This window comes from Rhea pennata, chromosome 5, assembly GCF_028389875.1.
Source record: "Rhea pennata isolate bPtePen1 chromosome 5, bPtePen1.pri, whole genome shotgun sequence".
Classification (NCBI taxonomy): domain Eukaryota; kingdom Metazoa; phylum Chordata; class Aves; order Rheiformes; family Rheidae; genus Rhea; species Rhea pennata.
In genome coordinates this window covers 17,335,798-17,350,117 of record NC_084667.1, presented here as the reverse complement: position 1 = coordinate 17,350,117, position 14,320 = coordinate 17,335,798, and the positions used below count along the sequence as shown (strand labels likewise).

The 14,320-nt window shown below is 44.3% G+C and overlaps 1 protein-coding gene across 1 annotated transcript; it reads right to left on the bottom strand.

The window, feature by feature from the left end:
- Nucleotides 1-1,286: 1,286 nt before the first annotated feature.
- On the bottom strand, nucleotides 1,287-8,700 carry PPP1R14D (protein phosphatase 1 regulatory inhibitor subunit 14D). Its single transcript, XM_062576800.1, has 4 exons — nucleotides 8,518-8,700; nucleotides 3,631-3,726; nucleotides 3,371-3,403; nucleotides 1,287-1,355 (listed from the first exon to the last, which is right to left on the bottom strand). The coding sequence occupies exons 1-4, from the start codon at nucleotides 8,698-8,700 to the stop codon at nucleotides 1,287-1,289; spliced, it is 381 nt and encodes a 126-aa protein (XP_062432784.1).
- Nucleotides 8,701-14,320: the final 5,620 nt, after the last annotated feature.

Below are 14,320 nucleotides of genomic sequence, written 5' to 3'. Positions count from 1 at the left end.
GTCCTCATTTATCTTTGTTAGCTAACCTGCATATCTTCCTTCTTCCAGAGTTGACCCCTTCTGTCTCTCGTTGTCTGATGCAACATGTACTCTTAAGTCCAGCCTTGAACAGTCTGGTGCGTAAGAGCCCCTCTGATTGTGACTTAGCAACTCATCTCTTCTGTTTGTGTGGCAGACATGAGAATGGAGGAGCAGGATGTAATGCGGAGTATGCTCTAAGCAATCATCCTCCATTTGCTGTCTTATCTCCCTACCACATGTGTCAAGTTACTGGCTTGCTGACAGGTTGGATGTAGTTTCCTATGTATTTTTCCAGCTGATCAGTCATAGCCAAAAGAGTTTTTGCAGCAAGACACTGTTTCCTGCTTCACTTCTCATATGTGAGACCTCCCTGTCTGCAAAAGACTTTCTCTAACACGCACCCTGCATGGAAATTGGGAACAGGTATGTTTTGACTTCAGTTTTTCTTTAGCGTCTAAGAGGAAAGAAAAAGCCAGCAGCTCATGGCTAATTTTCTGTTTCAATATACAAAATAAGCATTTTTCAAAGTCCTTTTAAATGAAGAGAAAACTCAGTTCCAGAACTTCCTCCTTTAGAACATGCTTCTAAGTCATTGAGAGATCCTGAATTCCACAAAGAAGAAAACCAATCTCTCTAGCTTTAGTGGCTGTTTCTCCAACTTTCCTATAAGTATTGACCAGATACACTCAGAGCCTTTTTTCTCATCCTATTGTATATTTTTCTGTCCAACCTTCATGAATAACAGAGGCTTAATAAAAATGACTTACAAAGTCTATGCAGTGCTGTAGAGTTGAATACAGCGGTAACAGGCAGAAAATCACAGCTGGGTCCCAGCCAGACTGAAACAGGGTGCAGCTTAACAGTAACTCATTTTCCATGGCAACAAATGAGCAAAAACCAATGCCTTGTTTTCATTGTAGTGGATGGAAAGAAAGAAGTCTTGATGAGCTTCAGAGAACTGTATGCTGTGCTTTTCAGCCGGAATGGAAATTCCTAGAAGAAGAAACTAAAGGAAGGGCATTCCTGGGACAAGGAACCCATGTCCCAGGTTAACATGCACTTTAAGAATCAGGAAAACACGTAATTCAGCCCCTTGCACGTAGATCTGGAATGAGTGGAGAGTTCAAACCACTGGTACAAAATTCACAAACTCGGTGATGTTTCTCAATAGCAGTAAGTCCTAAATGTACTCTGAAGTGATCTTCCTGGTCCTGTTTTTTGCTGTTTTCTTGTGATTGATGCTTGGATCTCCCATATGGGCAGGGTCATTTCTTCTGAGGACTGGTGATCCTCCGGAGACCTTTCAATCGACTGAGCAATTCCGTAATGAAGTCCTACAATGAGAATTGGAGGAAGAAGGATGTCATGCTAATTCCAGTCCTCACCTGTGTGAAAAGTGCTGTGCCTTCTGCATTATTACCATGTTTCCCTTCATGTTGAACAAAACCCAGGATTTTGACATGCATTCAGCTAACCTATCTTTTAGCTTAGGGATCAAGAATTTGATGTGTATGAAGGGTCAAAAAGCTTTTCTTCCCTTCCCTAGACTCTCTCTGGAGCTGTTTGGCTTTCTTCCCATCAGCCAACCCGCCCCTCTTCATCCCTGATGCTTGTTACACCATGAGGTGACCTCAGGATGTAATTGCCCTTTCTTCTGCCACTTCCTGTTGCCACCATAACCTCCCACCCACATCTGTTGCCCTCCTGATCTAGGACAAAGCAAACTGTCCTTTTTTTCTTGTTGCTTCCTTGTTGAACCTGTCAAGTGCAAGCTCCATGTTGTGAATTGCAAACCATCCTGGAGCTGGGCCATTTCTACGAGGAAGAGGCTGTCAGAGATGGGGTGGAGCAGAAAACATGGAGGACTAATGATAACCCAGAGTAGGGACTGAGGACTGGCAGACTAGATAGATGGGCAGTTATTGAAGATAAACCCCAACTACTATGCTGACACAGCCAAGGACTATGAATGAAACTGGAGCATCTGGTTATTCCAAGCAGAAATCAATGTGACTAGTGCAAATTTACTTTACCTTTTTCCTGACAAGCAACATCACCATAAAGGAGTGTACAACCTTTCTTCATCCAAAGAGATCACTGCATGTCCCAGTAATTAGGTAAAGTCACTGGAAGTATTGCAGCTTGTTATAGATCACGATGGGTGGAAGCCCAGCTTCTTCACTCCAGTGATCGCAGGTTGCTTGCCATGGCATGCTCTAGGGTAAGTGCCTACAATTATGCCTTTTTAGTCAGTTCCTTCAGAGGAAACCTGACTGTTCCTTCTGTCTACTTTCTGCATCTGGGCTCCTGTGATTCTCTAAAGGGGACTCAATTCAAGACTACCAAGCTGAAAGCATGCACTTTGGCCAAGGGGGCAGCAATATTAGTTTGTAGTTAGTAAGTAGCATGCTGTCAGTAGGACACATTCATGTTTCCTGAATCATTATAGCAAACTTTTTCCAATTATCTGCCTGGGAATTTGTGAGTCTTGCCTGAGATCTGGAGATTCTGAAACCATCTCCATATTGCCAGCCTTCTAAACCCATGCTGGGAGGCTATCTGTGATGAGTGCTAGGGCCAAGTTTAATTTCTGTGAGAATCATTCATTCACTTCTTTTTATGAATGTTTGTCATTGTGCAGCCACACGGAAGGGCTGGACAAGGCACAAGAGTAATGAATAGTGTCTAAGTATAGTGTTCATATGCAGTGCAGTTGGTTGGAGTAGTGATGGGGATCTGCCTTTCACACAGGGATGCAGTGCAGTGAAGGCAGTTGCTGTGTGATGTGTACGCTACACTGCAGAATATTGGGCTCTGCTTTCTTGGACATAATGATAGCTTGTGACACTTCCTTAACCACTAACTCAGAAGGAAAGAAAAAAAAAAGTCACATGCAAAACTAACTTGGCTCAACATTTTATCTGCCCAGTCCAAGCTCAGGGTCATCCTACACTCTTGTTACTCATAACACTAGAGTGGTCTAAGCTAGAAGGCCTTTAGTTAGCAGCACACAAGTGGGGTGCGAGCAGTATCACAGTCATTATCACAGTCAAATAGTCACTCAGCCAGGACAGCACAGGATAGGCAAAACAAGGAGTGAGCTTTCCGCTTTGACTGCACTGCATAATCCTTTTTCTGTTCCACCACTCTGCCTTCAGTTCACCCATGTAGACTCACATTTGTTTTTATAACAGAGCAGAATAAAATGCAAACACTTCCCATTGGGAATCAAACAAACATGAGGTGTCATATTCTGCACAGTATTATCCTGGCTGTCCAGCCAAGTAGCAACAACCACACTCTCACAGCACAGTGTAATGCCCTCATATGTTGACAGTGTCTCACTCACCTCTGTTGGGCTGGAGCACTCATGAAGAATTTCCTGCAAGCCAAGGAGGAATCATTTTAGTATTTTATGAGCTGATCTACTTTCCCCACCCCCTTAGCTGTAAAAAGGGTATATAAAACTAGTATGCTCACAGGCTAAAAGAAACTGGGATGTTTTAACTCATTCAAGAGTAATATGCAACCACCATACCACTGCTTCTCTTTTCTGTATCACAGAGGAAGTCCCTAACTTAGAGTCACCATGTCCCTCTGTCGCCTGACCTGTAATTTTAGTTTCTGTTCCTCATTAGGGACCTCCAGGAGATCTTCAAGATCAATTTCTGGTTCAGGAACTGCTGCTTCTGTTTCTTCTGGTAACTAGAAACAGAACAAAAATGTAGTTAATAAACCTTCAGATGTGTAAGAACTCTAGAGCGTGATCTTTGAAGAATTAAGTAGCTGAAAGAAAACTAGTTACAATAAAACCATACTGCAAAGTTGAGATCAAGATATAAATCATCCCAGTACAAGATGGTGCTTGTAAAAAAAAAAAAAAAAAAAAAAAAGACATGGATTCCAGCCCGTCTTTGGCAGTCACTGCAGCCACATGTCCTGGTATACACATTCAGCATCTGCATGTGCTGTCACCTTAACATCTGACACTGCTCAGGGATTGTGGTCCATCCTGGGAAGACCTTTTCAAGAATATCATTGCAATACCAGCTTGAAACAAACTCCTTTTAAGAAAAGCATACATAAGAGTTTGCCAGACAGAAGGCTAGTCACCTTGATCTGAAAGAAGCATGATAACTAAAGAGTAAATTCAGGCTTTTTTTTGGCTATATATACATTCACATACTTGCTATTTACACTAAGGCTTTTTACAGTAATAGACAAATATGCTTTTGAAAAGCCTAACAATATTTTGTCAGCTTTCTCTAACAGACATGAGAGGAATATAATAGTCTCCTTCAATGTAAGGCAGGCCCTAAGCTTTGGTGATTGGAATAATAATCTTGTAATGCATATGACTGTTAATCTGAAACTTTTGTAAATTGGGTACCAGACATGTTTTATCTTCACATATCCCCACAAGATATTAAGGAAGGTATGCTGTGTTTCCTAACCTATTTGCAAATGAATCTTTAACAACATGACACTAGTGATACTGTAACATATTCATCAGCAGACTAGAGGATGCTGAGTAAACAGTGCAGTACCTAATCGCTGGATAGTATTTTTAGATGTATATGTGAAACATATAACAATAAAGGCAATAATTTTCGGGGAAAAAACATTTTTTTTTCTGGGAAGTGTCTGATAACAAGCCAGAGAGGGGTAGGAAACCAACACGAGATCAGCTTTGTTATGCAGCTCGCTTGACAATTAGTAATAAAGTTAAACGTACTGTACTGTGACCCATACAGCATTTCCTCTTAAAAGTAATAGCTTGCATTTGGCTGTTTAGATAACACGTATTGCGTATTGATCCAGCCTGTCTTTGTCTCAAGCTAAGAAGCTAAACAGGCCAGGAGAGTGAGGGGGTAGGAACTCCCTATGGCTTTCTGGTCTAAGCATGGACTGTGTTGTGGCCAGCAAGTGCAAGGATTCATCTTGAAGACCCAAATTCTTCTTCCTGAGTTTTAGTCTTGCTGTGAAAAGCCTTATGACAGTAAACAGCATGGCATTTAGATTACCTGCATCAGGAGATGAAATTTGAACCACTCTTGTTGGCACTTGACTCTGCAGTGCTGGTAGGCCTGTTTATTCTGACTCTTATCATATGGGTTTCTGAAAGACACTGCCAAGCATGGAGCAGTGGAAGAAGCTGACAAGGGGCAGCTGAACAGAAGTTGATGCATCCCAGAAGGCTTGCCACAATACACAGAGCAGAGCAGGAGGACCTGCTAGACACTTGGGTGATTACAGGTCATTTATTGTGGCATATTTATTTAATTGTAAAGATCCTACGTAAACTTCTGCTGCATCCTATTAAAAGTCTTTGATTCCACACAGCATCACATTATGTAGTTCCTGCTGGCAAATCTTTGGAGTTGACCCAGATACTCCAGGAAGCTGGAAAAGATATTGTACTGCAGCAGTGCCAGCAAAAGCAACCCACGGGCAATCTGTTCCCGTAAGGGCATTGCTGGATTTCTCACGTACTTGTTCCTGCTGGGATTTTGTAGAAAGGAAAATATATCCCCTTTGGGATCCCTCTTTATCTTATGAGAGTAAACTGCTCCTAGTTGCTTGATTCTGGGAAAAACTAGAAGTGATAAGGTGATCTAACTTGTTTTTCTGACACCTTTACAAATATATAGTGTAGACCTCAACAAGTAAGAGTAACACACAAGGAGTCAAATCTAATTTGTGTTACTAGTGGTACTAAAAACTGCTTCTCATCCTTCTTAAAACACTTTTCTAAACTGGTGCTTTAAACTGCAGCAATCCCTCATGGGGCAAGAAGTCCTGTTGCTCAAAGCAGCAGCTATTCTTGCTGCAGAGCTACCTTGTCACCTTCGCTTGGTTCTTAAAGTTGTGAGTTTCCTCTCTCACAACTCCCTTAAGGCTCCACCACTAAAACTTCTTTCAGTAGGATTCTGACAATTCTCTCCTTTTGACAGTTTCACAAATTCAAATACCATAAATGTCTTTATTTTAAGCTGAAAATGGAATCCTCTCCACCTCCTCCTTCAGAAATTGCCTGCGCAGAAACAATGTTTTAAGCAGCATTTGTCTCTTCTGGAGGACACAGTAGCATTTTGGTATGGCTGCCAACTCAGTGGTATCATTTCTTCTTTAGGAACATGGATGAATATGATCTACAGCTCTACCCATAGCAGCATGGAGCTGCTTGATCTTAACTTTACAATGATGTTAAATAGAGAGATTGTAGTAAAACTGAAGAAAGTAAAAGCATGTAGAGAGGGATTTAGCATCATTTTGAATGACATGATGAAATAAATGAAATCAGCTTTAATTCTCTTCAAGCTACATAAACCACAATGGAAAAAGCAGGCACATTTCTGGCATAGGATGACAGGACAGAGTGTTCCTAGACAAAAGTCCATACCTAGCTACCTAGGCACAGAAATGCCTACAGAGTGCCAAGATCTAGTCCTACCTTCAAAGAGGGTTTGGACAGCATGTACACTAGGGTGTTCTCTACGCTAAAGTTTACCAGTTTACTTGCTGCTCCAGATGAGGTGGGTTTACTCTGTCCAAAAATACTTGGTGTCCATTCGTCCCAGGCCAGTTCCCACACTGAAAGGTGCTTCCAGAAATACCACTGTTGCTGACAAATCTCAACAGCCAGCCAAAAGACTCCAAACTAATCTACCAACTGTAGGGACAATCTCTTAAATGCCAGTGCAGACGTGGTTGGCAAGGGAAGGTGGCACTGCTGCTGATCATCTGAACAGTCTTCAGTCACCAGGACCACCAGTCTGGCACTTCCCACAGACATTAAATTTTGCCTGTCTGACTCAATCTAGAGATCACACCTGCTCCTATGTACACTATATATGCTTTATAGTGCATTATTAAGAGGTCTAGAACACAGTTGAGCAATTATTACTATAATTTTATAAACTGAAGAAAATAGTTGGAAATTCATTATTAATTGTTGATTATGAAATTTACCCTTTTTAATTTTTACTAAAGTTATAAAATTATTCAGGAAGTTTAAGATGTTACTTAACAGAACATGAGCAATGAGGTACTCATTCTCAGAGGGGAAGTGCATTTGTAGCAGAAGTGACCTACATACACTCTTTCTCCATATTTATTTTCCCCCCGTGTCTTCTTTAAATATGGCACAAATTAAAACAAAAAGTAACTATTTTTCTTTCTTGATACAGTAAAAGAATGCAGTAGATTCCCATAAATATCAAATAGGAAAAAATCAGAGAGAAAGTAATATGATATTAATAAAAATATTAATAAAACAACCTGAGAGAAAAGTAAGGATGGTGTAGTGATTATCACATCTGCTTTACACACTGAAGGTCCTGGGTTCAAGCCCCAGAAGAACCAGCACCAGGATATCTTTGGGAGGTTGGACTAGATGATCTCCAGAATCTCCATAATCTAATGGGTTGTGAGTCAAAAAAAAAAGCTACGTTCTCTTACTGCATCAGCCGTTTCCCTACAGATAAAGGAGAACACCATGAGCCAAGCTGGGCTTGAGACCCTAACGTACAATGTGGGAGAATTCTGTCTCCTTTTCTGTACCACGTTCCAAAGGAATCATCATCTCAAACGCGGGACAGCACTAATCCTTCCACAAGCTCCCAGTACACATACCATCCATCCAAGCACAGAATATGAGTAGAAGCGATACTACCAGGTTGGAATTTTAGTGTACTCAGTCAGAGCTGGAACTTGAATTAAAGCTCACATGACTTTGAAGCAAAAACAAAAATCACGTATCCTACAATAGCTTGAAGTAAAGACTGGTACCGATCAGACGTTGGACCTAGACACTCCTGGATGTCTTATTTGACAACTTCAGGTAGGCAGGAAGCATTTAGAAGGACTGACCGCTCCTGGTGCTAAGGCAAACTCCAGCAAGGGATACAGATCTGGGGATTTGTAAAGATGAAGACATAACATCTCCACAGACATCATCTGAGCGTGCACTCGTTCCTTCTTGCCCTGTGGCCAGCAGTGCACCCAGAGCCTGCAGTGACAGGTAGGGCAATATCCCGAGTGTCAGCCTTCAAACAGCAGCTATAGCTACACTGTTGTGACCGAAAGGGACAAAGACGCACTGAGCAGCTTTAACCCAGAGAGCTTAGATACCGCTGGCAGAAAAGCCGCTGACCAAATGGAGCTCAGTACTGAGAAGCCTCTCGGGTTGGTACATCACTCCCAGTTTTGCTACTTGTGCTAGGCAGGAGCTACCCTCCCAGTAGGTTCAAGACCGGGCAATTTAAAGCCAGCTGGATTATATCAGTGCATATCCCCGCATTATATCACAGCTGCACCGGAGACACCATTCGGAGAAAGAGCTGTAGCAGGCAGCAATAAAATACCTAACAAAAGCTGAAGATGAGAACCTATTCCCAGCAAGCCAGAAAAAGCAAATAGCTTCTGTCACAGCATACGTGGCCTCTGGTCCCTTTCACCTAAGGTGTGAGGGGCTGATTTTCCCCAGTTACTAACCTGGTAGTGGTACAGCTCCTGCAGCTGAGCGTTGATCCATTCCTCCAGCTCTAGCCAGCGCTGTAGGTCTTTGCGGTTGTACTTGATGGTTAACTTGCCCAGTTTCCTGTGTGGTGACTCCTCTCCAGGTTTTTCTGGAGTCTGGAAAGTCACTCGGGGCAGCGCACTGGAGTCACTGGCCATGCTCCTCACTTCTTCTACCTCCTCTCTGACAGCAGAAACTTACCTACCTCACTCCTTTTCTCCGTCCTCTTTACTCGGTCGCTATCTGTAGCTAGCGACTCACAGCACAAGCTGCTCACAGATGCCAAAGGTGGGCAGCATAGTGGTCCCGGGGAGAGAGGTGGGGGAGACCACAGAGTCGGGGCAGCAGCCAGGCTCTGCAGGCAGACTAACAGGAAAAGATTCTTGGGTTTCACAGTTGGCAGCATTGACAAAAGCAAGGAAGGAGGGAGGGAGGGAGGAAAGTTGTAATAACATCTGTCGTTAAAAGAAGCCAAGTGAACCAGGGAACTGATGAACAAAGTTTGTTAATATTTAACGCATCAGCTCCAAGAAGCAGTGGGAGGTGGAAAAGAAGGAGGTTTTAAATGTCTGTTTCCCTACAGACATAACTTACGTGCATGTGCAGTTCCAGAGGACTGATCCATACATAATGCATTGAATCCTGCTGTGTTCAAGCTCCACTAGTCTGCAATCTACTTAGCCTGCAGCTAGAGGGTTTAGCTCACATTGAAATGGTGTTTGGTGGGTATAGCTATAGCAGTGGATTCAGCATGGATAAGGAAAAATAGTCTAGGTTCACGTGGCCACATCCACTACTTCACAAGAGCAGGAACGCTAGGTTAGTGAAGCTGCAAGCCAAACTCAGCCTCAACGATCCCATTTTACATTGTTCTACAATCTAAATTTATTCTAGCCTTTTCAAAAGCTTCTGTGTAGAAATCCTAGAGTAGTTAGTGCCCTGAATTTGAGATCATTTGAGTAAGGCACATCTGAGATAAAGCAAAATATCTGCCCTTTTATAGAAAAGTACAGTATTTGAGGTGGTAACGCAGTACACAGGGGAAAAGCCTGTCTAGGGATACAGCCCTATCTCCTTCCCTTGCCAAGGCACCTACCATAGCAGGTTTGTCTATTGAACCATCATGAACCGCTAGTGTAATATATTATCATTGCTTGGCTTACAACTTACTGGAAGACAGGTTAAAGGTCTACAACATTATTGCCCTATCTCATTTTTAAGGGGTATATGAGCAGAGCTGTTCAGAGGAGAGACTGGCTGTGTTTACAGGTGCCAGCACAGTGGAAACCTGCATTTCCCTCCAACACTGTATTGCATCCTTTTATTCCTCTGCTCACTGATGAATGAACCTACTAAGACCCTCCATCATGAAGCAGATCCAACCATTCCTGTCTTGTGGCTTATGTGGAAAAAGCAAGTAGATTTTGGGTACTCTTGGCAGCCAGGGACACATCAAGTTTGGATGTCAAGAGCTAGATAAACAAGGAACAGGAACCAACCCTTCTGCCACTGAGAGCCATCACAGAGCAGCATGGGGCAGTCTCCAGCAGGGCTGGTCTTCTCTAGAGGCTGGGCCTACCCCCCTGCCAAACCTCCGTTACTGCGCCCAGAGGCATGGATGGTGGTTCAGGCAACCAGCAATCACTCACATGTGAAGTGACCAAACACGGGCAGGGGCTTCTTTTCGTTCTGAATTTAAGCAAAAAGTAAATGCTCTTTCTATCAGAAAGTTTCACAAAACTCTGATTCTGAAACATGCTTCAACATCATTAAAGTAAAGGATAAAGTATTGAAGTATGCCTGAAACAGGCACCTTCTCCCCTACTTTTCAGATAGCTGATAGCCATACCTCACAGCCGTCTTCCAATAGAAATTTCAGGCTATTTCATTTGCTAAACTTTACCTATATTTTTCTCACCTCTTGATTATATTCTCCCTTTAGTCTCACTCCTAAAAAAATGTATTATTTAGACAAAAATTCCCCAGAAAAATTCCATTTTGTGAGGGGTTTGGAGCATGCTTAGTGAGTGCAGGTGCTTCAGAGACATTTAACTTACAAGCCCTGCAAACTCCATTAAACATGGTATAGTACGTGCACAACCAGTGACTTTTCAAACATTAATATGCTGGCCAAACACAGGCAGATTTTCATGGGGTAAACTTGGACAAAAGGACACATTGTGCCAGGTACCAAGTTCCTATCTCCAGATAGAAATGCTCTATTTTGCTGTTCAAAGATGGACATTTTTAACAAGGGAAAGCAACCTATATTTTCCTTGGTCTCATTGTCAGAAATGCTGGCATATTTATTCTGATATTTTCCCAAGGAACTCCAGACAAGCTGGCATTAAGACCAGACAAAGAGGAGCAGACTTCTAAGAGAGAAGGCACTGGGCATCCTTGAGCCAGTCGGACAATGTGCAGTGGCCAAGGGTGCTGAGTTAGCCCCTTCCTCCAACCCTTGTGCTGGCTCTGGTGCTCTTCATTGAGCCACTTCAACTCCTTGCATGGAAAATGGGGTTTGCCCTGTTAATCCGCCAGCTTAGCTGGATCTACGCAGCACGGGACCCAGACTCCGCAGGCAATGGGGAACACAACCCGCCCTCGCAGCAGCCGTGTGCCTTTCAAACAGCTCGAGCCGCCGTTGAGCTGCAACCTCACTGCACACGGACAAGGGGCTGAGGGACCACATCTGAAGAGGATGCTGGTTCACAGGCAGACTTACCCCCACTGTCCGTGCACTGTCCACAAAGCAACAACCCATCCTCGGTGTCTTTCCACTGCTGTAACAGTGTCACCATACAGTGCAGTGAGGTAGAAAATAGTATCAGAGGCGCTTTTGGGAAAGCTGTCAGCAAAAATGCACTGTATTACAGGATGTTTATTACCCTGCTTTGGACTATGTGTGCTTAGTCATAAAGTCTTTGTGATGAGAAGGTGGCAGTATAAAAATAAATGTTTACGAGTAAAGTAGGTCTCCTCCAGTAATAAACTGCTCTAATCAGTGATTAGAGCAAGAGGGAAGAAGAAAAAAAGAAAAAAGACTGTGTATAAGGTCACTCCACGAAGGTGTGGTACAAGTCCCTGCAGGCATAAAATCAGCTGCCTTGTGCAAGACAAGTGATATTGTCCCCTTTGAAGAGGGCCACATCCCCCCACAACAGTGCCAGCAACCTCCCAGCGCAAGTAGGCGCCAGCTACTAGCAAACAAGCAGCAGCTACACAGCTCTGCACAGCTGCCCCACATCCTGCTCTACTCCTAGTATCACAGCAAGTTCAGACAGCCAAAGGGACAGAAGACATTCACTGTTTTGCTTGGACATAAATGGTGGTAGGGATATAGCACAGGGATCTCAGGCATGACTGGGAGATCAGATCTTATTTTCAGCATAGTTATCCCATATTATGGTGTTGGGCACACAACCTGAACCAAAATTTCAGAAGTAAACATACATACTTGGGCAACCGACTCCATTAGGCATCTATTTGGATGACCTGATTTTCCGTAAGAGCTATATGCATATAAGCTCTGATTACCAGCAGCTGTGACAGGAAGTCAATCAAGTCCTCTGCAAATCCACTCGTCGTTTATGTAGGTGAATAAAGGGTATATAAAGAGGCCAAGACATTCAACTGTGCTAGACTGAAATATCGTGCCCCAGTCTCCATGTGTGTGTGACCTAGGGTCGTTCCTCCTCCAGGCCTGCCCCAAGGAGAAGGTTTTGCTTCTGAGAAGGGCAGGGGGAAGACTCGGTAGAGGAGTGTTGGGCTTTTGTGGCTTCGGGCCTGTCCAGGGCCCCTGACCCAAAGAGGGCCACTGAGCCGAGCATTCGTGTCAGAGAGCCAAACAGCTGCAACACTGATCCAGAGCGCAGAACAGGCAAATACACGAGACAGATCTGGTTACGCTGCTCTGTTCTTGAAGCTAGTAATCTACATCCCACACCTGTGACCTAAGCTAAGGCTTCTCTTTCTCTCCAGGCTGATGACTCTTATGCATGCTCAATAATTCATCAGGGCCTCAGCTCATCTTTCTAGAGAACCAGGTCGGTCTCTCCCTCAAGTCCCAGCCCAGAGAAGAAAGTTTTCCCTCAAGACAGCTGGAAGCCAGCCTCTACCTGCTTTAGAAAATAACCTCTTTCCTTGTGGTTACAAACATGGTCATTAACACAAATTAAAGGTAGAAAGAGAGCAGAAGTGGCTGTGTCAATACTACATTGACTCCACAAGGTAAAGAGGTGTTGCATCCTCTTGCGAGCAGAACAGGCACAGAAGTAAGTTTTGTGGATTAGAAACCATAGCCAAAGACAGAGAGCAAAAGGGGCAGGAGTCCTGAGTAAACATCCCCAGTACACCCAGCATCCTAACATCCCTCATCCACACATGCCTCCACAGGAGCATAAGAACCGAAAAACCTGTGTGTTGCCCCAAAACTCTAGCTAGAACGGGAAGACCACATCATCTCCCCTCACCTTCAGCTCCTGGAGAGCTAAGGAAACAGCCAGGGGTATCCAGCTCACACAGTCCCCATCTCTCACTCAAGTAGTCCTTCCACCTTCCCACCAGCATGTGGAGAGGACCCCATACATTTCTCAGTCAGGCAACAGGCAGTCTTACGCCTCCCCACTTTTCACATGGCAATAAAAAGGCAGCAAGGAAGAAGAAAGTGAGAGACAGAGCAAGAAAATCTCCACCTTATTATTTGACTGATCAAGCCAAAACTGCATTACTCAGCACCACCTCAAAAAACGGACAGGTCCCAGCAAGTAAGATAAGAGGCAAGAAAAGCTAGCCTGTCCTTCCTCCTCTCTCGCCTCCGTGTAACTGGCAATCAAGTGAAGCATAAAGGTTAATGGCTCATCAGCTGCTGAGAAGGATAAATGAGACGTGGCTGGGCTCACTGCTTTGACTTACCAGAGAAGTGGTAAACTCTGGACCCATTTCTTATTTAGGCCCTTCTCTGCTTATCTATGTTTACCCTCAGCATCCCAATAGGTAAGTACTACGGGGTTTACCCTGACTAGCAACATTGAAGTAAAAACCGCAGTGCCCTGCAGGACTGTAGACAAGAACATCCCCAAAGCAACAGCCCATCCTCGCTGGAGGTGCCCTTCCCCGCAGCTCCCCTTAGTGCAACGGGAATGGCTCTCGTGAGGACTCAGCAGCCCGTCATCCTTTCCCTAGCTCCATCCCACATGACAGGTAGTTTAGTCACGGCCAGCCGAGATCCCTCCCTGTCTCCTTCCCTTGCCACATCTTTGTGCCATCACTTGTATCCGGGTCTCGCCCTTAAACCGCACCAGGAGGTTTAACCTGAGGCAAACACAACAAAAAAAACGAGCAAGCAAACCCGTCTCCCAAGCGCTAGCTACTCGCAGAGCTGGTCCCAGATAGACCGAAGCCAAAAGGATTCGTCTGCAGCTGCCTGTGCGACACGGTGCCATCAGGAAGCCCTTGCAGCCAGTGAGGCCACTTAGCTGGGCTTTACAGCAGGGCAGTGGGGACCTGGACTAAATCCTCCTTATTTTTCTGCCTGGTTAGGTCACTTCCTCGTGGAAGTTGGGCACCGTGCTGGTCAGGGCTGGGGTCTCAACAGCAACATGACAACAGGGTAGGCGACGCAGGCGGACCAGCCCGAAACTCCTGCACTGACTTTGTTACAAGCCATGCGTGTCTAAGAGCTGTTATAACCTTAGTCAAATATTAAACTAGCGTCTAGTTTAAACCCCCTGAGGAAGCCGCCGTGTACAGCTACTATTGCAACACTCACAGCGGATG